General features: G+C 40.9%; 1 protein-coding gene across 1 annotated transcript in view; it reads right to left on the bottom strand.

Annotated features, from left to right (window-relative positions):
• itga5 (integrin, alpha 5 (fibronectin receptor, alpha polypeptide)) overlaps window positions 1-3,191 on the bottom strand; it is a 39,443-nt gene extending 36,252 nt beyond the window's left edge. Inside the window, exon 1 of the mRNA XM_080470287.1 lies at window positions 2,744-3,191. Coding sequence (XP_080326413.1) covers window positions 2,744-2,952 — 209 coding nt within the window. The 5' untranslated portion in view covers window positions 2,953-3,191. The remainder of the gene's footprint in view (window positions 1-2,743) is intronic.
• Between the last annotated feature and the right edge of the window lie 23,031 nt (window positions 3,192-26,222).

The following is a 26,222-nucleotide window of genomic DNA, read 5'->3' as shown; positions in this document are numbered from 1 at the left end:
TATTAGTTCAACTCTAACTCTGATTGAGAGGGTAAACTCCAGGAGAGTTAACTACATGGACCGGCTGACCTTGGCATGCGTTTATTATGGTCAAAGCATTCACAGTTTAATACACAATCACAGCCTGTCAGAGAAACACATGAACTTGTCTCGTTTGTTCGTACACACCAAGCCAGGTCTGTTGTTATTTACAGCCCAATTATATCCGACCTTTCTATCGCAGCATGGTCCACTCCCTGATCCCTGCCTGGCATGAGAAAGTCACAGAGGAGTCAGAAACTGGTGTTGGATTATAAAGCTGTTGAGGTGGGAGTCAGCCTTTAGAAATCTTTGGAGAAGAGGAGTGTCTGTGTGGGAACTGACATTAAGAAACATTAGGACTGGGAAAAGTCCACCCTTGTTCAACGAGGAAAAACATACAGTGAACCATGTCCTCTTGCCCATCCTGTGTGCGTTTGACAAGAGCTGTCACACAGTTCACAGATACCATCCTGAGGCGAGTACTTCTGTGGTGAACATCGACCGATGTCCAAATCAAATTTTATTACATCAGGCCGAAGGGCACGACAGACCCGTATATATAAACTTGTCAGCGTCAAACATGGAGAAAGTGGGTCTTTGTATTTGCAGGACTGACAGGAGTGTTTACGAAAGACAGACGTTTCTACGTCTCCATCTGCTGTGTCTCTCATTTTACATGAACAAAGCAGCAGTTTAACCAGTGATGAACACACGCTTGTATAGAGGCAGCAATATTTTACTCACAGGAGCTCATCTGGCCTGCCAAAAAGAATTTCTCTGTGCAACCCTCAACTGACCTCACAGTGTTTCCAGCTACTCCTCCACTCCCCACATCACCAAAAGTGTAGGCGATGATGATGATGTGATGGCAAAACAAGAGATAACAGAAACTCATTTCATGTCTCTGCTGATATGTTTTGATGGGCAAACTTCTAACAAACTGTGAATAAAAAGTGGCAGATGTATGTGGTTTGCAGATAAAGCACCGAGTCATGGTCTTAAATCTGCCCTCTCATACTTTGTTATGGTTGACATTTGACTTCAGAAAAAATATATCACAGGGGTCAGGGAGGAGAATTACAGGGCCTTGGGCTGTAGGAAGCTGCATTCAAACATTATTCCTCCATCGTCACATGTCTGCCTCCTGAAGCAAACCAGACCAGCTGTAAAAAAGTTCAGATTAAGTCATCGGTACGATGACGTGTTCTGTGTCTGATACCTAATGAGACGTAGAGAGATGATAGTGAGAAGGGCTAGACAGTGGGGGAAGGTCTCAGTGAAGAATGAATTAAAAAGCCCAGCAGAATGACATCAGCATAGAAGGAAGTAAGGAGGGGGGGGTGTCGGTAAGAGAGATCCCTACATATGAGCTTCAGACCCTAAATCAAACCACTCTCCTGAAGCTGCCGTTTTTCAGGGAAAGAAATTAAGACCAATGGCAGCAGCAGGCTTTTAAAGAGTCAGCCAAGGCCAGGGAAAAAGAGGGGGGAAATCTCCCCTTGTCTGTGTGTCTACCGTCCAAGGAAATGGGGAGGAGAAACAGCGAAACTAAAGCTACTGCTGGCGGCCCACTCGGCACAAAGCCCTTTCTCAAATCTCAGCATGCTGGCTGGTTGAGCGGTGGTCTGAGGCACCGCCGGTGCTCAGCAGACACAGCCAGGAAGTCTGATTATGTCTGAGTGAAACCTTGACTGCGGCTTTAACTTTTTCTTAATTACTGTTGTGATTATAGGGTTGTGTCCAAAACACATAAAATATAATCAATGAGGAGAAACACAAATGAGGAACTATCAGTAGCTATATAAACGTATGTCTTGCCCTTTTAAGTATCCACCAATAGACTAAATACTCCTTGGACAGCCAGGCACCCCCCTCCCCATATTTTATCCTTCACAAAATGCTGTAGTATTAGACCTGACCACAGGCACGCATGGGGTCAGGTTCCAAAAATGACTGATGCCAAAAACTCCCTTAAGAGCCAAGACAGTCTCTGCATGCAAACTGTCACAGGGATCATGTGCTCAAAACAGGAAGGAGGCATCACCATCAGCTGTAACTTTTCAAGCCAGTAAAAATGTGAATGCTAGAGATTACAGTGTGTTGGATTGTCCTGGCGTTTCAAAGGTGAAAGCAGCTTAAAAGGTCAGAAATAAATGTAATTTCGTTGGACAATGAGATTAGGATTTAAAGGCTATTTTAGTGGGTGCTGGTCCTATTAGGGTACATGTCTTTAATAGCCAAAAAGCCACTCTTGTTAATTGGCAAGACGAGTTTTTAAAACAAAGAACATTTAAAGCATGAACATAATTCCTTATATATAATGTAATCCGGAGACTTGAATCCACGGTGAGGGCGTGTGCGCCGTGCGTAAAGCAAGCATGTGTCCATGAGAGACACTGTACACAGAAAACTCTGAGCCAAACAACGACTCACAAATTGTGAGCTCGTCTCAGTGTGTTTTCTCTTGGAAACATGCTCTGCAACTTCAACAGCCCATCTGTAAATGTTTTAATGGGCGACAAAAAGAAAAAAATAAAAAATAAAAAAGAATCAATGAAGTCCAATGGAAAGTTTGCGTACTGAGGTCATATTTGCCGTGGGAATTATCACGTGTAGATAAAAGCAGAAACAAATACAGCGTTTTAGGTTTAAACAGTCACTTTTATGTTTTCACCACCTAACATTTAGAGCAAGAAAGTATCATTCGTGTGAAGAAACATACCCGGTTGAGTCAGACAAATAAAAGTCAACAGCATATCCAAAGTAGCTCCCTTCAGGTCCGCTGTAAACAGAGGGATTCTCCACGTCCAAGTTGAAAGCCTCGCAGACTGACGGGGAAAAAGTGAGTAACAGTCCGACAATACAAAGGAATGAGCGGGCGAGAAAGGCTACTGTCCCCGGCGCCTTTACGCGAAACCGCTCCAAGCCCATTTTTACGGAATAAATAAATCCACTAAGGTTTGCTTTGAGGGACAAAACTTTCCAAGCGTCAGAGTTTTCTTGTCCACAGCCTGAAACCAGGAGGAGAATCAGACTAAAATTGCATCCCTGTAACTCTAACCGGGCCAGTATCTGATTAATGCTCTGTCAGCTCCTCTGTGCGTCCGCGCTCCTCTCTCTGCTCCGCTCTCACTGCGTCTCCCCACTCCTCCTCTCTCTGCTCAGTGCTCACCTAATCATGATACATTGCGCAGGGAGTTCCCACAGCCGTGACAAAGTTTGAGAGGAGGAGCCTGAGAATCACTAAAAAGTGTCTGCTGCTCAAACTGCTCAAATCTGCTCCAAAAAAAAGTAGTGTAGTGTGTTTAGTGTGGTTTCAAGCGCTGGTCACTTTTATTACTGACATCATGAACAATACACGCATACTCATTCTTTATAGTTTTTCTTACACTCATTGAGACAGTTTTTAGTATTTAGTTGAATTTAGTTTTTTTTTTTTTTTTTATAATGGGGGTCTTTTAAAGCAATGTGACAGCAGGTGCAGTGCTGTTGGGTCTCAAGAGGGCTATGATTAGTTGTAGGGTCCAGGACCTAAATTATGTCGCATTCATAAGTGACTGAAAAGTTTAAAAGTTACACTCCTGAGTGGGAAAAATGGATGTGATTATTGTCTAAGTGAGAACTTCCAAACGTAGGAACTTTCTTAGAAATTCCAGGTGGTAAAATGTAAGTCTATACAACAATATTTGGTCATCTACATGAAAAATCCATCGCCTATACTTCTTTATCAAATTCAAGATTGCAGGTGAGGTGAAGGAAGGACAATTCAATTCATTCTTCCATCTTCTGTACCACTCATGTTCAGGGTTGTGGGGCACTGGAGCCAATCTCAGCTAACTATGGGCGAGAGCTGGGTACACATTGGACGGGTCGCCATTCCAACACAGGGCAAACACACGGAGAGACAGACAACCACACACACTCACATTCACACCTCGGGGCAACTTCGGTCATCACTTGTGCAATTTTTTTGGACTGTGGGAGGAAACTGGAGTACCCTGAGGAAATCCAAGCACACTCAGGGAGAACATGCAAACCCCACACAGAAAGGCCCCAGCCGGTATTTGAACCCACGTTTTTCTCGCTGTAAGGTGATAGTACTAACCTCTCTTTCGCAAGTCAATTCAATGAGCTCATTTTATTATATAATACAAACTCTAAAATTCATTTCTTTTTTGTTCCATCTCCTCACACACACACACACACACACACACAGAAACACCTCATATGTCTGAGTTCCGGAGCATTTGGAAGGGAGCATTAATGGTGCAGTCGGGAACTTGAACAGTTAGTTTTGTTATAGTTGGCGAGTTACATGGCTTATGAAGGATATAAAACAATCTATCTCTTGGTAAAAAAATGTTTTTGTTGTTGTTGCAGTTATTTATCTTGCAGATGCTCAAGTCCCTTTAGGTTGAGTGAAGACACGCTAGCTTCTCAGACCCCTCTCTCAGAACTGAAAGTCTGATGTTCCCAGTTTTACAGGTTTCTGATACTTTGTCCGACTGGCGTGGGGAAGGTTTTCATGAACACACCATACATTCATGTAGGCAAATGGAGCAATGAACAGGTTTTTAGCATACATGACAGTGTTTTGTTACATTATTGCTTTTGTCAGAACAGAAAAGAAGAAAACGCTTGTTGCTGCTGTTAGTTTTCTGTTTGCTGTTAACATATCTAGATAGTGGTGCAATTAAGCTTTGAAACGCAATTGTATTTCACTGAAGTGGTGAGAGGAAGTGTTATAATCCATTCCTACAATTATGAGCAAAGGTAACATAAAAATGCCATTTGGAAATGTGTTTCACCATGTTCAGATGCACTTTTCTCAACCAGTTACTAATGAAAGTACCTTAATACCAACAACCATGAGTTGTCGCTTCTTGAATCTAATTCTTCGATTTGATTTGACTGTGGTATTACAGTGTCTGTTGTTTGGGGTTTTTAAACCAGAAATAAAATACATCTCCTTAAATCCAATGACAAGTCATGACTTAATTGTATGTGTATCTCACTAACATAGTGTAACATACTAATTATATCTTTATCAACCTCTCAGCAAGCTCAATGGGTGATCAGTGTGTGTTTCTGTTTAATTTCAGTGATCTGATTTGAGAATATGATGTCCTCTGATCCTCTTGAGAGAAGAGTGTGGGAACTGACTTTGACTCACACCAGATCAAGGAAAGTGTTTAGGCTGCGATGAGCAACTCCTCACTGCAATGAAACATTTGATAAACCACTGTGGCCTGGTTGGAATTAGTAACTGTTGGTTTAGCTGAATCACTGGGAGCCTCTGGGATTGAACGCAGGGGCCAAATTTGGCCGGGCGGCAGTAGCAACATGAACATGTCAAGTGTTGGTCATATTTATAACTCGTCTAAGTGCATCGACACTCGGAGCAAAGTCTGACCGTAGACCGATGGGGGTAATCCAGAGTGTCTAGAGGGGCCAGATCACAGCTGTTGGGGGCACTTGATGGTTCAGAGCACTGATCCCAGAGGCTTCTCTTTTCCTCTCAATCTGTTTTTAGAGCCATCAAATTGTGATTGCAGATCACTTCTACACATAGGTGGAAAAAATACTTCCCATGATACAAGCACTAAAATTGGCATAAAAACTCATCCGTGGTTAATAAGTAACACTGGCCACCTAAAGTTTCAAAGTGCTTGCAATTTTTCAGCACGATTGCTTGGGGTTTTTTTTTGGCAAAGGTATTACATAATTGACCACAGCATTTTGATTTAAACTATGTGAAAGTTAAAATATCCACTTCAAAAAGTCATTCTGCTGTGATAGAAATGGAGAGAAATCAACAAAAACTGACTTATATTAACACAGTGGCTCCCAACCTGAGGATCCAGGACCCCTTGAGATCACATGGGACTTTGCCTGCTTGGAGATTGAAAAATAATTAATTGTGCACAAGCCAAAGAAAACCAAACAACAACAATAACAACAGTTGGAATCTCAAGCAGACTTCGGAAACTCAGCATTTCTTTTTTTGAAGAATCCTTCTTTTGCGTGTTTGTGAACTTAGGTAGCATCTGAACTAGAAAGAACTAATAGATAATGGTTAAAATACAATCAGCAACATGTAAAACAATATCAAGAATAGTTTAACTGACCAATAAGGTCATAGAAAAGTCATTAGTATCCTTTGTTAAGGAATGTCTTCCTTCATGATATTCCAATTGTATTATGTTTCATATCTAAATTAAAACAGTTGAAATGTTTTGATGAGTTTAAAGACTATAGATAATGAGTCTTGGAAGGCAGCATAAAGCCATCAAGATGATTTGTTGTCCCAAATTTCCAACTTGAGGTCATGAGTTAGTTTTCAGAGAAAGAAAGAAGAAAAAAAAACATCACATGCAAATTCTGAATGAGAAAATGTTTGTGCATCAAGTCCCAATCGTTCACACTCAGTAAACCGGTACATAGGTTCTCCCAATGTGTGGTGATGAGTGTCAGTGGATATCCTCAGAGTCTAAACCTACTGGTGGAGGTCATCATAGTCACACTGTCCCATGACCTCATGCAAGAGGTTATTCAGAGTCGGAGAGCAAATACTTTGGGAATAGATAATGCTGGTATCAGCCCTTCGTCATGGTCTTTATTGTGCACCTCAGGTCTCGCGTTATCTATCCACCCACAATTATCTATGTAACCCTCTGAAGTATCAGGATTTGCCAGGATAAGTATTTCTTTGAAGTCTTCTCACCCATCTCTGCACGTCTGTGTGTTATTCAGTAAATCCCCCAACAAGTAACTGTAAACAAGTGTGTTCATTATTAAACATATTTTGAGCATGAAGCCACAGCCTATTCTGCTTCTGGGTGATTTGTTTTTTGGGTCTGGCTCACTGAACAATATTTTCCATCTCGTCTTCTCCGTTAAAAAACGGGGGTGTGGTGTGATTGCAATGCCTCTGCTGTGATTTCATAACTCAGCCACTATGGCAACAGATCTGAAGTGCAGGAAAACACTTATAGAACATTTCACGGGACTCAACACAGCTGGCCAAGAACTTTAAATATAGACGTGACACACTGACACTTCTGCAGGGCCTGGCATATATATACAGTACATGTACGTGCATGCACACACATACACACACGCCAACGTATATGGCGAGTCTCCTTCTTTCTTGTCACTGGGCATATGTTTTCCACCAGAGGAAGCTAATAATAGTGCTACCAGAAGGCCACTCAAAGTGCCATTATCTTCACACAGTTAAATCGAGATGTGGAGGTGAGTGTGTGTGTGTGTGTGTGTGTGTGTGTGTGTGTGTGTGTGTGTGTGTGTGTGTGTGTGTGTGTGTGTGTGTGTGTGTGTGTGTGTGTGTGTGTGTGTGTGTGTGTGTGTGTGTTTTCATGGGACTCCTTCTTATTTTCAGATTGCTTTTTGGTAAACTAATCTGGCTTCACATGAAAAGGAGCTTTACGGTTACTTGGATGCTAATCAAATCCTACTTAATTGAATACTTCAACATTTGAGGGAATTCACTTATTCACTTTACTACGATCCTCCTGAGAAGAGAGGATCAATAGCACTCTATTATCAGTCCATTTAATATGAAACCAGAGATAGGGCAAGTTATCTTTCAGCATTAACAGCAAGTGATGAAATTTACCTTCAAGCACCTCTAAAATGGTATGCATTGGACTGTGCAGTAGCAGTTTACAAAAGCTAACCATAGTTAATTCTATTAATCTATTTTCTCTACCAGACCTAATATGTTGTCTCTGACTGGCCTGCTCGGGATCACTGACAAATTATGATTTAAATAGTGTACATGATCAGCAGCTTTATGTTTCCAGTGTATGTAATTCATACATGTGGTCGTATCTTTGATGTGTTGAAAGTTTGCAACACGATTCAAGACTCAAATAAATCTAAAACTTGACTGATCCAAAGCATGAAAAGTAGCTTGTCAAACCACATTACATATTGCTTTTCAATAAGAGATGAAGTTACGGATTCATACTTTCATAACAAGCAGAACTGAGCACAACGGGTGGCTGGGCCTTCCTTTCTCTTTGCAGCACAAACAGCTGATACTCTCAGGCTTCATGGGGGTGAGGACGGAGGCTCCCTGTTGCTTGCCATTAGGCAACTGTTGGCCTTTTAAGTCACAGAATAAACACCATTTTACCACTTGGGAACAGACAGCAAATAAAGGCCACAACAGGTCACTCAGTAGTTCACATACACACACAAACACACACACCGAAAGACTTGTGGCGCTTTCTTTGTGGGGTCTCCCCATCGACATAATGCATTTCCTTGCTCCTTGTATCTTAACCTAAACCTTCACAACTCTGTGTCTAACCCTCATCCTGCCATAACCCAAAGCTTGAGTCAAGTGTAACCTCAGCTGTAAAACCACAGCTTCACTAAAAAATTCAACTGGTGTGTGGCCATGTACGCTTGAGCTTATGAGGTCGGTCGAGCCTCAGAAGTGTAGTGTGCTTCCAGTTTTCAGAGATAAATGCAACACAAATATAAACAGTATATAAATAGCCTCTTTTGTTCTAATCTAAACCTTCAAAATCCAGGGTCTAACTATTATCCACCTATAAACGAAACCTCATCCCAATTACCTCAGCTGTACAACCATGTCATCACAATAAATGGAATTGACATTTTGGACCACAGGGCGTGGACAAGCCCCACAGGTGTAGCACGGTCCTTGTTTTTGGGCCCTACAAATAAATGTAATGTAAATTCACACACACTTGCTGTGGAATCTTTGTGAAGTATTCCCATTGACTCATCATTACTGATTTTAACATAATGACCCAATAACCCTGTCCTTTATGTTGCATCAACCCTGAAAACCACATCTCTGCCCTTCAAAACATGTCAACCGGTGTGGGTTTCTACATTTTATACACTCACAAGGTACGTCGGACTCCACATGTTTTTGGAAGCCTCACAGAGGGAGAAATACTAGAGTAGAAACCCACACATGAGGTTTTAACCTCTGTTTGTTGTTTGTCTGGTCCCTTCAGATGCATTGGATTCGTGATTCATTTAGTTGTGGATAAGAAGTCATGTTGAACAAGGGCATTGGGAATAATGATGGAAAATGTGGTTTTTGAACATGAAGCGAGACTCCTGTGACAAATCCAAACGAGTCTTCGGGAAGAAAAGGCTTTTGTGGTCGAAACCAAAAACCTGTGCCTTATGTATAAACTGAAAACCTGAGACCTGTCCCGAGATCCCGCTAAAGTTTCCTTCCTCTCTCCTTCTTCTCCTCCCTCTGTTGCTCTTTAACTGTAGAGGCGCAGTGATACGCATCTAACAGGCAGGAAATTCCTCCAATGTAAAAGCTTGCCTGGGCTTCCTGTTTTACCCAGTTCCTACTCTTTGCTCTGTTACACTCGCGTACAAACACGCACCTTGCTCACACGCATACTCGGCTCCTATCTGCCCTGTAACATTCCCCATGTGGAAGGAGGAAGGGTGGTGAGGTGCTGCTGATTGCTCCAGCCGGTATGAGTCTCTGCATGCTGGATGACAGATTTGTCATGAAGGGGTGGAAGTCCTGCGCTGGCTCGTGTTGCTGAGTGGACTGTTCATTGTTTTCAACACAAGCTCTTAGCAACGCGGTGGCTGAGTGAATCATGTGATTGTTTTAGATGGAGGAATCATCCCAGAGGTTCCTTACAAGGCAAAGATCCCTCGCCCCTGAGCGTTATAGTTTCCTCTTGTGAACTTTTACTGTCAGCTCAAACAAATTGTATCAACTTGTGTGGGTTGCAAGATGATCCGAGCAGTGTCCATTGTTTTGTTGCCTTGTTAAAGCAGCTGCAAAACTCCCGAAAATGAGCAGTTGTGTTTTTATGTGCATCTGCTAATCAGTCGAGGGGGCAGAGCAGTAAAGCAGCGGCAGTGTGCAAACTGCTGGAGGGAAACGACCCCACTACCTGCTCCACCAGCCTCGTTCTACACTTCATAACACACACAAGTGTTCTAAACACCAACTTTGACCTGCCTGTTTTTACAGCCAGCACTGTGCTTCATGCAGCGTTTCGGTCTCTTCCTGACCTCACTGAATTTGTTTGCTTAAATGCATAACTTTTAAAGAGTCCGCATGAGATGCTTCGCATAAGTTAAAGAGAGGTCAGCGAGAAGGAGTGACCAGGCTGACAAAGCATCCGCTCGACTGGAACAAACTGGTGCAGGACAAGCTCAGAGTGAATACCTGAGTGAGACTGACACATAAAACTCCTAATAGACAAGCTTACGTTCTGCGAAGTGGTGCAGTGGTTAGAACTCTGTGTGAAGTTTGCATGTTCTGCACGTGAGGCTAATTGATCATTCTAAATAGCCTGCAGGTGTGAATGTTAGTGTTCCTCTGTTTGTGTCTTGTGAGAGACTGGTGACCTGTCCAGAGTGTACTCTGCCTTCCCCTGGACGCAGCTGGGATCAGCCCCTGTAACCCTGAGCGGAATAGCGCTTCGTATAGAGGATGGATGGCAGACAAGCTCAAACTGGTAACACTATGAGCTGGATCACAGCAAGCAATATTTGCATGCGAGCACAATGAAACGAACAACCTTACCCAGCAGAGTGCACGTGTTCAAAACTTGAACCAGGTCAAACCCCGTCATTGTGACCACGTGCGAGCAGGAATGCTCCGAGATGAATATTGTAGGTGACAACACACCGCAGCCAGCCGGACACTTTAGTATTCAAGTCCCGTGCTCAGGGTGTTGTGTTTTATTTGGATGGCCTATTTGTCTGTCAGAGTAATGGTGTGCCCCCGTGACCCCCTTCTGTGTTTTCCTTTTGGGGCAGGCGTGCAGCGGGGCCACCGGCAGGCCTCACAGTGAAGGAATGTGGCTGTTAAAATGTGTGTATCTGGGGGTACAGCAGAAGAGGGCAGTGAATCAGTGTGATCACTGGACAGCCTTGGGGTATTGTTTCCTACACATACACACACATACCCCAAGTACACACACACACACACGCTGCTGTTGCTTTCCCACACCCACTCCCTTGGCCCAACATGTTTGGCACAATGAATATGGAAAGCGTCGCACCCAGGTTTATGGGACAAAAGCTCACAGCGCTAAAATTAAAATAGATAAATTGTGTCCTCTTATAATCACAGACATAACATCAACATACGCTTTTTTTTTTTAACCACAGCCTCATAATATCAGTGGAAAAGCAGCATCATTTCCAATTTACAACTACCAATTTAAGGACAAAGCTTTTATGAGAAACACACTTTAAAAGGATTTGGGCTTATTCAAAAAATCTGATCCTAATAATGGGACCAGTAGACACAACAGTCATGTGGTGACTTTTGGCATCTCATCAGCTGTGGCATTAATTTTTTTTTTATTCCACGCTGAATTGGATATGATGGAGGAAGTTGTTTTTTTTAAAGTGAGCCTTCACATTTATCACCAACATCAGACCAACACAGTGGGTGTGAATGACCTAGTGTCAAGTTTTCAAGTTGTTTCTTCCTTCTTGCAGTGGACACTTATTTTTATCAGCTCTTTATCTTTTCACTCAGATCAAGTGCTAACTGTTAAAACACACCCTTTCAAATAGTTTTAATATTCATGCTGCTTCTTTTGTATTCATTCGGACTAGTTTACAATTTCAGAGTGAAAAACACCCAACGGAAATGTAGGTTTTGGTAAAATCGTGTTTCACAATGCTCAAATAGAAATAGAAACTTTTGATGAAAAAAACTGTTGATTTAGCACCTAGTTAAGCTTGCAAGAAGCCTTTTTTCTACCAGCTGACACGGGTGAAGAAGTATTGTACACAATGCACAGGTGGTCTTTCCATCACAGGCTTAAACAGAGAAAACAATCACCCACACACAGTCACAGCAAACAAAGTAGCGTGACATGAATGTCTTTGCAATGGAAACCACACAAACTCCAGAGAGAGAGAGAGAGAGAGAGAGACCCCTGCCCAGGATAAAATGTTTCTGTGGCATGGCAAACACACATGAAGGTCAATTAAAATATCAATATATGTCAGCTATGGCTGTTAAACTCACGATTTCACAACTAGAAATGAAAATGATTCAATTCATGACTTAATAGTATAAAAAATCATCAGTGTTCAGTTCACCAGTGTATCGTTCAGTCTAATAACCGATTTACTCATAAAGCTAAGCTGAAACTACATCCGACTACATCAGTCAGGTGGACAAAGATATTCTACAATCTGGATTTTAGTTCTTCTTTATAGAAACACACATGAAAAGAAAAAAGCAAAAAAAACAGGTCAAATAAACAACCGACATACTGTATATGTATTTAATTCTGCTAATGCATCACAGGTTCTGTTTGATTCAAGGTGATATTAAGGTTACTGCATCTTTCATGTCAGGTGAACTGAGTTAATAATATTGTATCAAACATGAGTTTCATGAAATAGTAACAGAGGTCCTCTGTCAGAGAGTTTGAGGGAAATGCTAAAGCAAAGACGTAGTCGGTAAGCCGTGCAAAGGAGACAGCAACTGTGCAGCTCCACCAATCTATTGATGATAATCATTAAAAAGAAAATTATTAATGTAAAATGTTCCTTTAAGGCTGAGACGATGCACTATTAGTGTCTTCCCTTTAGAACGCACAACACTTCATGTAACCACAGTTGAGCCTGTTTACATTGATGTTCAGCAAGTGTAATATTTACAAAACCCTCTTGTATGGTTTATTGGGTTAGTGTGTTAATGTTTGCTGATGCCATGCTCATTAAATCCCTGTCTGCACACAAGTCTTATAGTCATTTTACAGCTCCTGAACACAAATTTTGCCACATCAGTCTCAAAACCCTCGGCTATTTACGCCAAGTAAAACATAAGCAGATGTAAATAATGCTGATCCCACTTGTAACTGGCCATAAACAAAATGAATGGACAGATTTGAAAAAGAGTTCAAGGGAAAAGCTCATTGAAGGAGTCCGAAATGGGCCCGTCAATGTGGCACGGGGGGGAAAACTCAGGGGCTTCTTAATTGGTCAGTGGGTATCATAAATGTCCATATAAAGGTTTGCACATCCATTCAGAAGTTTCTGATATATTTCAGTCCGAACCAAAGTGGTGCACTGACCGGTAATCCACCATCGCCGTTTGTTATGCCATTAGCACGGTTAAACACGCCGTTAGTCCTGCTCTATCTCTCATCTCGGACTACTTCCTGACGTATTGTGTGTTATTTCCTGTCCAGACTGCGCTTAGCCGAGGCTGATTAACAACACGAGCCGTAAACCATGCGGACGTCTTGAAAGAATGTACCGTATTTCAGCAATGTCACCTTCTGTAAACATTAAAAAACAATGTTGGGGAGTGGGAGTCACAATTCCCGTTAAAAAGTCACACCTACTCCGCCGACTCCTCTCAACCTGTCCCGCTCCTCCTTATAAGTCAATGTTGATGTTAATGCTGCACAGACCACCAAGGTGTCATTTGCACTCAAGCAGCCTTATATAGAAGCTATTAGAAGTTTATGATCAGTGCATTAGTCGTATCAGTTGGTGTGAATGGTGTCCTGTCATCTCTCTTTAATGTACGAGTCACATGAAGGGCACATCTCACGGTGGTCTGCTGAAGCTGCTTGAAAATAGCTCATGCCCTTTTCCTCAGTTAAAGCAGAGTCCCTCTTAGTACACGGATGAGGTGAAAGGGCTTGAGAAAATAATTGAGGTTATTTTTTTTTTTCTGGGGTCAAGATTAATGAGGAATCCGGAGGAAACATGGCACATGGCAGGTCCCATGTCTGGATTGGGTTACATCCCAAACAAACCAGAGCATGAATACAAGCAAACAGAGCTGAGGGAAAGCAAAGTGTCCTCTAATGAAAGGATGCAAGGTCAGGAACATTATTTTGCGCCAACTGCTGTTTTTTCCCCTCCACTTGAAATCATTACTGAAGTTTGTGTTTAATATACCCACGGAATGTTCCACCTGTTCCCCGAGTTTGTTTTTCAACATTATGATGAACCTATAAATATAGAAGCAGTTGTTTTAAGCTCACTGACCTGCAACAATATGTGAATATAGCATGAAAAATATTGAAAGGTGTGCTTGGAAGATTATTTCTTTGTTGTAATGCAGCTTCTGGCACTTAGTCCATGGGAGTCTGTGTCTTGTTTTGAAGCGTGATTATAATGCATCAAATTACTCACAAGTTTGTTTGATCTCGCCCTCCTGGTTATTGGAGTCCACCAATTTCACCAGTCCTTTTAACAAACTTAATGGTTCACAAATAAACAATCTGAACAAACAACAATATCACTCCACCTGTGCATCTTGCCCTGCACAATTAGTTTCTCCACCCACGAACAACCCACCAACAGAAGCACATTTCAAGATACAAAAAATATAAGTCTCTTTGTTGTTCTATGAGTTATAATTGAAATCATATTTATTTTTATTTCAATGAACCAAAATTTGACTGTGTCAAACGTACACAACAAAAGAACTGATGAACACAAAACGTTGCTTCTACAAAGCGATTTTTTTTTTTTACTAATCTCTGCCGCTTGTCAGGGGCCAACGATGAAGTCATTTATTTTATTATCTTTTCAGCTGGTTTGTGTAGGTCTTGCAGTTTCAGTCATATCTTATCTTTGTAATTAGTTTATACAGTTTCAGTTACTCTTCTCCTCTGGGTCACTTTGTGTTGGTAGAGATCCAGCATTTCTGTTGGCTGCTGCGCTGCCTTTTGGACTTCCACTCCACTCCACACTGGCGCTGCTGCCTTTATTTCCATTCTCTTGTAATCCTGTTGTGTCGTGACTGTCCCTCACCTCACTCCACTCACAACATAACAAGATTGTGTTATGTCTATCTGTCCAGTTTTGTATATGTAGGTATTGTTTCTGCACTCTGCATTGTTTTGTCTTCTGTCTTATGTTCACGAGAGATACTGTTGAAGATCACTTGTTGCTCTGAGATATGTGTAACTGTGATGTCTGAAAAGGGGGGAAAAAGTGTTTCAATAAATAAAGTCATTTGTGTCAAACCTATGTTCAGGTTCATGTTTGTGGCTGTCGTGTTGTGCTCTTTGTCGGTAGCCAGTTCGTCTCATAGGAAAAAAAGAGGAGATGCCTTTTAAAAAGGGAAGGAACACGTCTTCTAACATCATTAGATTCATTTATTTATTTATTTATTAGTAAAATGCAAACCTTTGGACATTACACACCAGCGATTTTACTACTACTGCACAAGTCCAGGACAACTCAAGGAAGATCTCTACAAACCTTTTTGAAAGTGTTGTACATTTCAGATAATCTGCTCAATTTTTATTTCCCCAAAGACAAAACAAGGCAAGACTTTCTTCATCTCAAATGGGGAGATTCAGTCGTCGCACTGGCTTCGCATTGAACAAAAATAACAAGATAAAACTATCAATGAATGAATATTGCAAAATTATCAATATTTGTTCCAAATAAAGAGAAGAAAAATTGAAATAATTTTGCAATTGTAGACTATTATTAGGGACATGTGTATCTTCACAGCATTAATAAACTACAAGGACTCTTAGATTGAAGGAATCCATAATTCAAACAAGCTGTACAGTAAAAATAAAAAAAAGTTTTGCCATCATTTGTTTGGCCCTCTGAAGACTGAAGGTTTATTCAATCCCATTTATCCGTGTGTCTCTGATTTGTGGCAGTCACCTTGTTTTAGTGCTCCTGGCACATTGTACTTCACGCTATGAACAAGAGTGTACCATGCTGCCACAGCCAAACTTTGTGACCAAACAATCCCAGTCTTCCTGTGTTTGTGTTGAGGAATGTTGTGTTTTGTTGCTGATGGATCTCCTCTTCTTTAAAGCAAAGCCGCTTTGTTTTTTTACAGCTTCTTTAACGTCACAAGTTGTTGAGGTGTTTATCCCTCTGTGTGAAATGTTATCCATAATGAAGGCTGCATTGTTTTCTGCTACTGGAAAAAAAACGTGACAATTAGACCCCCATTACTTCAAATCCCCCGTTACGTAACACTGCTGGAATTATATTAATTGTGTTAAATCTACGGCGCTGACAAAATGCTTTTTCCTGACCGCGCATATCAGACATGACTGGTAATGTAATATAACACAGCCCAGGGCTGAGTGAAGACCACCTACACACTGCAGCAGCACGTTCCTCTTCCCTATGGAGAAAGTGACAAAATCTACATTTCTTTAACCATTCGAGCTTCAGCTCTGATTTAATTTAAAAGTAATTTTCTCTAAAGGAACACCCAGGTAGAAAAAAACAGGAAACCCTTTAATGCCAGGAGCGATTTTCCTATGAAGAAATGGAAGATTTTCTATCACACAACAAATATGTACAAATTTTCTGTCTTATTGACTTTTTTAACACTGTGTTTTAAAAACAAAGCTTCTCAGAAACTGGACTTTTATGAAAGGAAACTCCAAACTACATTTTTTTCCTAAATCAATGAAAACATTGATAAACCATGATTATTAGTTATGCGGCATACAGACACAAATGGACAATACTCATTAGTGATGCAATGTGGGCAACCAAGTAAGTCATATGAAAAGTGCAAAGCAGACAAATACAAAGGCGACACAGAATAAAGTCTCTCTTCTGTTTCACGGATTCAACAAGAATCTGTGAAACAGACAAACAAAATGACTCGACGTATGTGACGATGGGAAATTATTCACAAATGCATGGTGAGCGAAGCTGATCGGAACAAGTGAAGAATACAGAGCAGGGATATTTGAACGTTTGAAAGAGAAGACGAGAGCAGACCCAGGTGATGTGAAGTCCATGGAGGGACAGATAACATCATGTACTTTATACTGAATATTTATTATACATGTAATTATTGTTACAATAGGAACTTCTTCAGATCTTAGGAGAGTTTCAAATATTTAAGATTTTGTAATCTTGATTTCTGTGACTTATAGATTTATAGAGATGTGTAAATGAGCATTTATGCAAATTAAATTATTGAAACATTTTCCATTCTATTGCAATGGATGCAAGTCTCACAGTTACATTAACGACGTCTCCTGATTTCAAGTTCAAGAGAGGAAGTTGTAACACCTACCTCCATAAAAAAATGGGTTCTCCTCCAAATACTGAATCAAATAAAAAAAAAAAAGACATTACTGACAGGCTTTGACTTGATTCCAATAAAATCAGACAAGGAAATCCTGAAGTCCAGCGAAACATCTGTGGCAAACATGAACCAAACCCTTCAGAGTTTGTTGAGTTATAACACCGGAGGCGTCACCTGAGCTCCTCTGGGACACTGCAGGTATCAGGTAACACTCCTTCAAACCCCGCCGTACGATATTAAACTTTTTGTTCTTTTTTTAAGAAAACTTACCCTCCTTTTTTGCTCTCCAAATAAAAAAATGTAAAATGCCATGCTAAGTGATACACGGATGATACACACGTTTCGTCCTCACAGAAAGCGCTTGTATTCTTCTGTGTTTTTGTTGTATTCCTCTATGCAACTTATCATTATTCTATAAATGAAATAAAGATAAGACTCACAGCAATCCTTTCATTTAATTCTTTACGAACAAAACGTGAATCAGTGACTCTGAGTAGTCGTAAACATGTTAAAGTCAGGAAATTTAATTTCTTAGAGAAGGAACAATGGCCAGAACATATGAATGACTACTTTTTGGTGTGGTCCGCCAATGAAGGCTTCTAAATACTAAATATGCCATAAGTATTCAGGTTTACTATAATGTAGTTTACCTTTATATATATTTTTTATTCAAAGGATCTAATCGGGGTACGATTATATGTTTTTCCTTTAAGAGGGGATCAGATTTTTGTGACACAAGGCTATGAATGTCTATACTGAATTTAAAGAATTTGTGAATGGGACTGTGACATATGCACAGAAAAACACACAGACCAAGACAAAATATCTCAAACTGATGGTTTATACAAAATATAGCAACAAAAGTAAAAACTTGACTTGCTATAAAGATCATGGCCTGCTTCAGGTAAGTGGAGGGATAACTAAAATATATTCAAGAGTTGTATTAAAAGAACAACAATACAAACTGCATTCAACAAAATCAACTAAAAGTGGACTCGTTCATCTGGGTAAGTGACAGCAATTTAAGTGCTGATTCATTTCCTCGAACCTGGGAATGTCTCCCACCAGGAAGGAAATGACCATTCATGGTAATACCTGCTGCATTTAAAATACGGAGCATGAACACCGGCACCAAACGTTTGTGCTAAAATGCTGATTCATTCTCTCTAATGAGTCCCTTCAGGAAGAATGGTGCTCCCACTGTCTTGTGACTCAAACCCTCTTCTAACTGAAACTCTAAATAAGGTAGTGTACTTCTCCTGTAGTGTTTATCAGTTCCACGCTCGCTAGTACTCACTGTCTGTGCTTATGACCTGATGAAGAGTACAAGAGGGCTGAAGTGGAGCCTCTGTTCTTGGTTGCCAGATGTCTTACACATGACCAGTGTAGAGTTTACACTGTCAAAGAGACAAAAAGTCCATAGAAAAAGGGATGCAAGTTGAAGACTGAGAATAGAAGAGCTGTTATTTCTTGTTATTCCTTCGAACAAAACAAAAAGACATTGTTCAGCAGTTTGCAATGCAAAATGGACACAGAATGTGTTTAATAGGTCTAACTAATATAAGACAACTTTGAGACAATAGTGCAGAAACAGGCAAGCAAAGACACTCAATGAAAACTAAGAGGTGAGTGGTAATCCCGTGCTCCAGCTGTTCTTGCACTAACCTTTTCTGTTAATAAATAAAAAAAACATTATGCATTCACAAGTAAATCTATTACATTTGGTTGGTTCATGTAACTCAGAGCTCAGTATGTTACCAGGTGGGAAACCCTACTTTATTGACAGGGGTGTTCCTACAACACAAAGAAAGACCTTTGAGTCCACCTCACAAAACATTACAACATCACCATTATCATCATGCTTTCATAAACTAATATATATCAAATGATGCATGTGAAGTCATTTTGAATACACCTCTCTTATTCACATCATATTGGTTTAAATATAGTTTTTTTTTTCACCTGGAAATAAGTCTGAAATGCACAGTTAAGCATATGTGCATGTCAATGTGTTTGTGCCGGCACGTGTGCGTGTACCCTCATAGCGTGACAGGTTCATATTAACAGCTGTTTAAATTCTTTTTATTCTCTGCATTTCAGAATATAAATTAGTAAACTCATAAGTTTTGAATGTCTTCATCAAAAAGAGAGCATTGTAAAATGGGGTGGGTCATCTTATGATTAGGGTCCTTATATATTCAAACCAATACAGTATGAATAAAAACGTTTTTAAGCTGCTTTACTATGTAGGCGACGCTAACGAACTCTGTTTTCACTTTCATTGTGATGTGGTGGATGGCTTCATTAGAAAATAGTAATATGTAAAAGCAAATAGTCTCGCCCAGCCAACTATTGTGCGTGGGGCCTATACTGGTCATACACGGACTGAACCATTGGCCCAATGTGGGTTTGCCATCAGGTTCCATAATGGTCCCATGCCAAATGCCCAAGTGGGCTCAATGCAGTATTCATTTATGTGGTACCATTATAGGCTGCACAGTCTGCAAACATTTCCCATTATTGACCTAAATATTATCCATAGAGGAAGCTCAAATAATTAGTGAACCTATATGGGGCACTCTCAGTTTGCCCATTAGGGTCCCATGTAGACTGTTCACTGTTAGTCCATGCCCACTTGGTACCTAAGTACCCCAGCCATAAACCATGAGGGGCCCCCAGACGCATGTTTGCTTGGTGATAATTGATGTTACATTATTTGACTCTTTTCACTCCTCAACTATGAAAACATCTCAGTCTTGGGTAAAGAAGTAAAGGCGGATAGAAGCTTGTTCAGCCTGATTGGTGAGATTTATTTGAATTCTGTTGCCTTCTAGAGAGCAGCAGGGAAAATAAGTTATGTTTGATGAGAGAAGAGTGAGGATGTCGTAATGAGGCTGGTGGGGTCTGGTGGGCTTGTGAAAACATCTGATTCACAAAATTATGCTGATGAATCATCTGATCCTACGTCTAAAATAACACAAGCACTTCCCCCTCTATTCCCACCTCAAACAAACATTTTCCCTTTGAAAAAAAAGAAGAAAAAAAAACTCCATTACACCATGCTAGTTATTGCCTTTTTTTGAAATTTATTTATTAACATTACATTTTCTCAGTTCATGCCTATCTTCTGACAAGCTGCTGGCTGCATTTCAGAAATCTGTCACCGAGTTCAAAGTTCAAGCTGGGTGGTTATCAGTATGCGTGCATGTGGTTGCACTTAGCTGCCTTATCTGCTAAGCCAAATCAATACGATGTCAAATGGTGAGGTTTACAGCCGTTCTGCCTTTTAAAAAAATAAAATCAAATCTTAGTTTAGTGTTGCGCTGACTTTCCTTATCAGTCAGGCGTACTCATCGCGCGAGCAAATGGAGAAATCTCCGATGAAAACAGGGATTTAACGCTCCCATCCCGGCCTGCCTCCTGGGGTAATTTATGGTTAAAGGTCTGCTATCTACCCACCGTTATGTCTGTCTGTCTTTTTTTTTTATTTGCTCCTCCTCCTCTTTCGTCACTCCTCCAGCGGTTCACTCCAGAGCAGCGCAGTTAAAGCCCTACTCCTCGTGCGCCATGTGTCTGGTTTCCATTAGTGATTTTGGCATAGGCCTCCATGTGCATTCTGACTAGGTACGGGAGCTGTTAAGGCAGAAATTTCCCTTTTTTACAAGACAGCCCCCATCCCCCCGGCTTGTCTCTCACTCACGCACATTTCATATGAAGATTCTATCGACCCATAGTGGCCCCCCCATTGTCCCACCCCGGGAGCCAGGACACCCCCACTCCAGGATGTTTCACACTCAAGTTGTGTGTATGAACATGTTGGTTTCCATGAGTAACAAGGGGGAGCTGGACTCCCTGAGGAGATGCTGTCATGGGCGCGTCCAGCTTTTCTGGACTGACCAAGCTCAGCTCATCAGGAGCTGGCCCAAACCACAGCCAGCTGAGGACTTCGCTCTGGAAGAAATACCTTGCTGCCTTTGTAATAACCCCATGTGAATGATAATGACTTGTGTCTGGGTGGAGGGACAGAAGGGGGAAAAGCACTGCTCAGAGGGAAGGATAAGAATTAATATTGTTTAAGTCTCTGAGAAATTGAAAAAAAAATTGTCATCTCGACTCGGAAATAATTACGTGAATTTTAGGAGAGAAATAAAACCACTCCTGTGGGTCTAAACAAGTGATTTTACGGACCATATCACATGCGCAGAAGAGTCACTCTTCCATGAGGCCATTGACTTTGAATTGTATATATTTCACATGATTGCTGGTCATTTTCCCTGTTTAAGATTGATGAGCTTTTCTTATCACAGCAGGAATGATATATAAACATTATATTCAAGTCAACATGTTGCTGTCTGACCATGCAAACATTGGGAAGTGTTTCCTGGAAACCAGGTTTAAATGTTTATTCAAAGTTACCGAAGACATCATTTGTTTACGACAACCAAGATGATATCATGCGAGAAGGCCGATTAATGAAATAAGTTGTACAGTCTGTGACTGTGAAACTGTGAGGGATTGACCATGGGGGAAAAAAATACCTGCATCTCTCCTCGAGTACACACCACCTTGACCTAAGGTAGACTACACTAAAGCGTACCTTTGCCTGAGCCGAGTTAATCTTGAAGTCTAGTGAGTCTGATCTACCTTGACCATTGTCGAGTCTAGCCTAGTGTAGTCTGATCAAATTAATTGTGACTCCATCAACTACAGATTGTCTTGAAAGGCTCGTCTAATTAATACTGGCCAAAGTCAAATCTTTTCTACTTTGACACAAGTTCACCTTACTTTTATCATCTCACATCTAATAGGGTGGAGCCTACCTTGACCCAAGCCAGGTCTAGTACAGTCTTCTTTGAATCTAATCAAGTCCAACGTACCCTCCCTAGTAGTCTTTCTTTACCTTGATCTGTCTCAAAAACATGAGTCTTACACTAAACCCAAAATGATAGCAACTTTCAACTTTCTCTCAGACAAAAACTTTCCTCATTTTCTGGAACAAGACATATTTTTTAAAGTAAAAGTTTTTCTGCTCATGATACCACACATCCTGATGCCCTCATAATCCGTGGTTTAGACTAAAACTGAGTCTCAGGATTGGATTTTCTTTGGTTGCACAGATTTGACTTCACTCAGCCTACACGGTATGTTCCCCTGCCTGCTGCTGCTGCTGCTGCTGCTGCTGCTGCTATAATTGCTTCCATGTCTCTTGTGGTGCGGGCCATGCTGATGATGTTAGCGAGAGGTGGGGAGGCAGGTTTTGAATGAGGACGGCAGGGACCAGCTGGGTGGGGTCATTTACTGGCTGTGGAGAGCTCAATCTCTCAGCTGAGCGCACTGCACACTGATGACACAGCTTAGGAGACTGCCCCGTATGAGTAAGCTTTTCCTTTGCTCATAACGTGCTATTTCCACAGCAGTAATGTCAGGCATCCTTACGTCTCTCACCACAACCTCCCACAGCCAGTAAAAAAACTACACACAAGATTTGATGCGTGTAAACTTTTCTTTGCTTTCTGACAAGTAAAAACGGGCTGACTTTGGTATACTTTTATAGAAAACACATTGAAAACAATTCATTAAAGCATTCGGTTCTGAATTGTTGTTGTTGCTGTTGTTTTGTTTTTTTTAAAAACAAATGAATGATCTGCGGTTGAAAGAAGCCATCAAACGATGAGATACATTCCTATTCCCACTTATCGATACATCTCGGAATGATTAAGCCTCAAACAGTAAAAGGTGGCTATTTATAAGACGACTGAATGAACTCAGTGACGATATCCAGGTGCCTAGATGGTCCACAAACCGGCAGGCTGGAGGGGGCTGAACTCTACAGGTGCTATCTGGTTAGTCCGACCTCGGCCTGCCAGGTGTTTGCATATCTATAGATTTGTTTGGTCAAAAAAGAAAGAAAGAAAGAAATAAGAAGAAACGTGTCTTTATTCAGGAGAAAGAATATGCCGTGACATCTGAAATTAACTGATCTCAACTTGATTCTCATCCCAGATCCCAAAGAAGCTCAAACAAGGCAAAGCAGTATCAGTGACGTGATGAGAACAACAACCTATTGTTCCTCTCGCCTACAACGTGCAGTATCTTAATTTGGAACATTACCATTAATCTGAGGGTGGTCTGCAGTTTCTCTGCTGACGTTAACCACATGAAAAGGTTGCACGTTCAGATGATCTGTTGTTTGAACAATTGCATGTATTGTTAAATGACGTCTGGTTATTAAAAAAAAAAAAGAAAAAAGGGAAAAAAAGAACAAAAAGTCTTTACAGTCGATGAAGTGTTGCTGTTCAGGGAAGCAGAAGTCAGTCTGTGACTCTCCTGCTACTCACTTCCTCCGTCTGAGCGTTGAGCTCAGGGGACGCCTGTTCAGCGAGGAGACTCTAGTGAGTCGCACACGCCCGTGATGCAACACAAACACGCTGTGTTTTTACAGCGATTTATATGCTGTAATTTATCCTGAATGGGGGGTGGACTTCACAGCTGGGTCGTGACTGCTGACTCCGGCTGCGTTGGCCTTTTGTACATATTTGACAGAGTGAATAACAAGGATAAATATAAAGCATCCTCATGGGTTTACAAGTGGAGAAATGCTAGGGAGAAGACTCATATGACTGGAGAGTATTCTCTCACATGACATACAACCGGGATACAAAGCATCCACTATCTCTACGTGTGAAAGGAGCAAGTATCTTATCAGTACATGTATTTGTTGCAAATACAGATATTTGCTGTGTTGACTAGATTTGATGAGAAGATCAATACGATCCTCACGTAGCCACGTACACGAAGGTAAAATGCGATGATTCCACAGATAAAGTGTCCCAGACTCAAACCAGAATCAGAGTTCACAGTTCACAGGCTTTTCTTAAAACATAACCAAGTAAGTTAAGCTGATAGTGTGTCCACACAGTTGGAAAATTGCCCACCTTCAAATTGGGACTATGGATGATAAGAAAATAGTTGCCCAACTTGTCTATGAATGACAAACTTTTGTCATTACATGATCAAGCTAAAATGGGTATGGAATGCTCTATAAGAAGAATAAGAAAGGTCTACAGTTGAAAGTTGCAATGAGTTGCTGTGGCAACGCCTATAAAAGAGGCAAGCCTGATGTCTGGTTACTTTAAGTAAAGGCTTGTAAGTCAAGTAAAGTATGAAGCAGGGTTATAATAGTGTGCATCATTAAAAAAAATACTGGAACTCATAAACGTGAAAGTGCTGCCCTGTGTAGTGACTTGATGTGCTTCTCACAGCTCTCTGAAATTCCCACTTTTCCAGGGCGAGGTTTGACAGAGTTCAGTTGTATTTTTCCTAATAGAAATTTCTCTTTTCCAGTTACTCTTGAACGCACCATAACTACCTGCCAACTGCAGTGGTATATTTATTGTACATGATTAACAGCAGACATTTCATTTCACGATCAGCAAGAAAGTCTGATTCACATTTGCAAGATGCAAATGTGTGTATTTTATGAATATGTTTAATTGCAAAGTGGTTGTACAGCGATGAAGTGGGGAGCATTCACCAATAACAGAGACAACGTTCCAGGATTGAATCCAAATTGGCTCAACTGCCTTTCTCACTGCGCATGCATGGGTTTTCTCCACATACTCATGATTGCTTTCCACAGTCCAAAAATGTCATTATTGTCACGACCTGGACGGATGACCTCTCCTAACCTCTCCATCTCTTTTACCCAAGTCAGCTTCAGAGTTTGATAAAGTGGGTTAGAAAACAAATAGCTCGATTGACTGTGAAACTGAGAACAAACTGTAGCATATGTATTTATTTTTTAATGATGGAGTCAGGAAGACAAGAATTGACAAAGAAGATAACTCCACTTCAATCCCAGGTACTTACTTAAGGAGTTTGCGTAAAACCCCTGTGAATGTGTGGGTTTTTCTTTCGCAAACCTAAAACAAAGATTGTGACTCTGAATTGACTCCTTGGGTGTGATTGCTTCTCCGTGTTCCAGGGTGTAACCAGCCTCGTGCCCCCTGTCAGCTGGGATCTGCTCCCCCTGATGAGCTCATTCAGATCAGAAGATTGACAAATTTATGATTTTCAAATGTATCTGTGAAAATGAGCACGTGACCATTCAGTTGTCTTAAGTACACTGTGATCACACATAAACTGTAACATTAAAAATAACTTGTCTTTAAACTGTATGATTGTAATATCGCCAAAAACAACTTAAATATCAGGGTGTATTTCATCATTTCATCATTTCATCAAGGAACATGTCCTCAAGGAAGGGTCACATTAGGGTTACATGTTTCTCACAGCTTGCTTGGTCACTTCTGATTGGTTTAGGGGAAGTTGTGGGTGGAAAACCTTTCTGGTGTTCTTTTGTTATGACAACATACGGAGCAAACAAATTTGACCTGCCCAGAAACATTGGGCCACACAACTTGTCATTTTTGGTTCCAATCGAAATTTTTAAAAGCAGTTTATTTGGTCAAGAAGAAATTGATCAAACTGTTCATTTGAGGACTGGTGGACAAAAGCCTTCAAAATACATCTCTGACTTTCCCTTTTGTGGGTTTCAGGCGCTATACGGAGGCTAGTGCAAAGATGATCTACAATAGTAAAATCATAACCGTATTTTAAGACATGCCTTATAGAACATACACAGACTATATAAAGGAATAGTGCAACAATGGTGGACACCGGCTATTTGCACTGATGTTAGATAAGTAGTAAACAACACAGTCGGGGTCACCTTAGGGCCACACATTCTGCAGCCTAACCTACTTACACTTTAGTTTGTTTATTTAATCTGTAAAAAAAAAAAAACAATCAGTGTTACTTATTGAGCTTTAGAAGAGTGTTTAAATTGATTTTTTTTTCTTTCTTTACCTGCTAAGATAACCTTATTACCTCTCATTCCAGCCTTCGAGCTTCGCCAAGCTGACCTGCTGCAGGCTTCAGAGCTGTTTGATGACTCCAAACCTCCAGAAGACAAACACACATATGTCATGGCTTCCAGCTCAAACGTTCCTCCTATTAACCTTCTTTTCTTCAAAGTTGATTTTTTTTTTTTTCCTTTCTGTGCCACAGTTTCCGCCCAGATCCTGTAGCCGTCTTCTCTCTCTACTTCAGTTTTCCCGCACCCCTGCTCCGCATG

This window comes from Lipophrys pholis, assembly GCF_963383615.2.
Source record: "Lipophrys pholis genome assembly, chromosome: 8".
NCBI classification, from domain to species: Eukaryota; Metazoa; Chordata; class Actinopteri; order Blenniiformes; family Blenniidae; genus Lipophrys; species Lipophrys pholis.
Note: the sequence above shows the minus strand (reverse complement) of the source record. Positions and strands in the feature narration are given on the sequence as shown.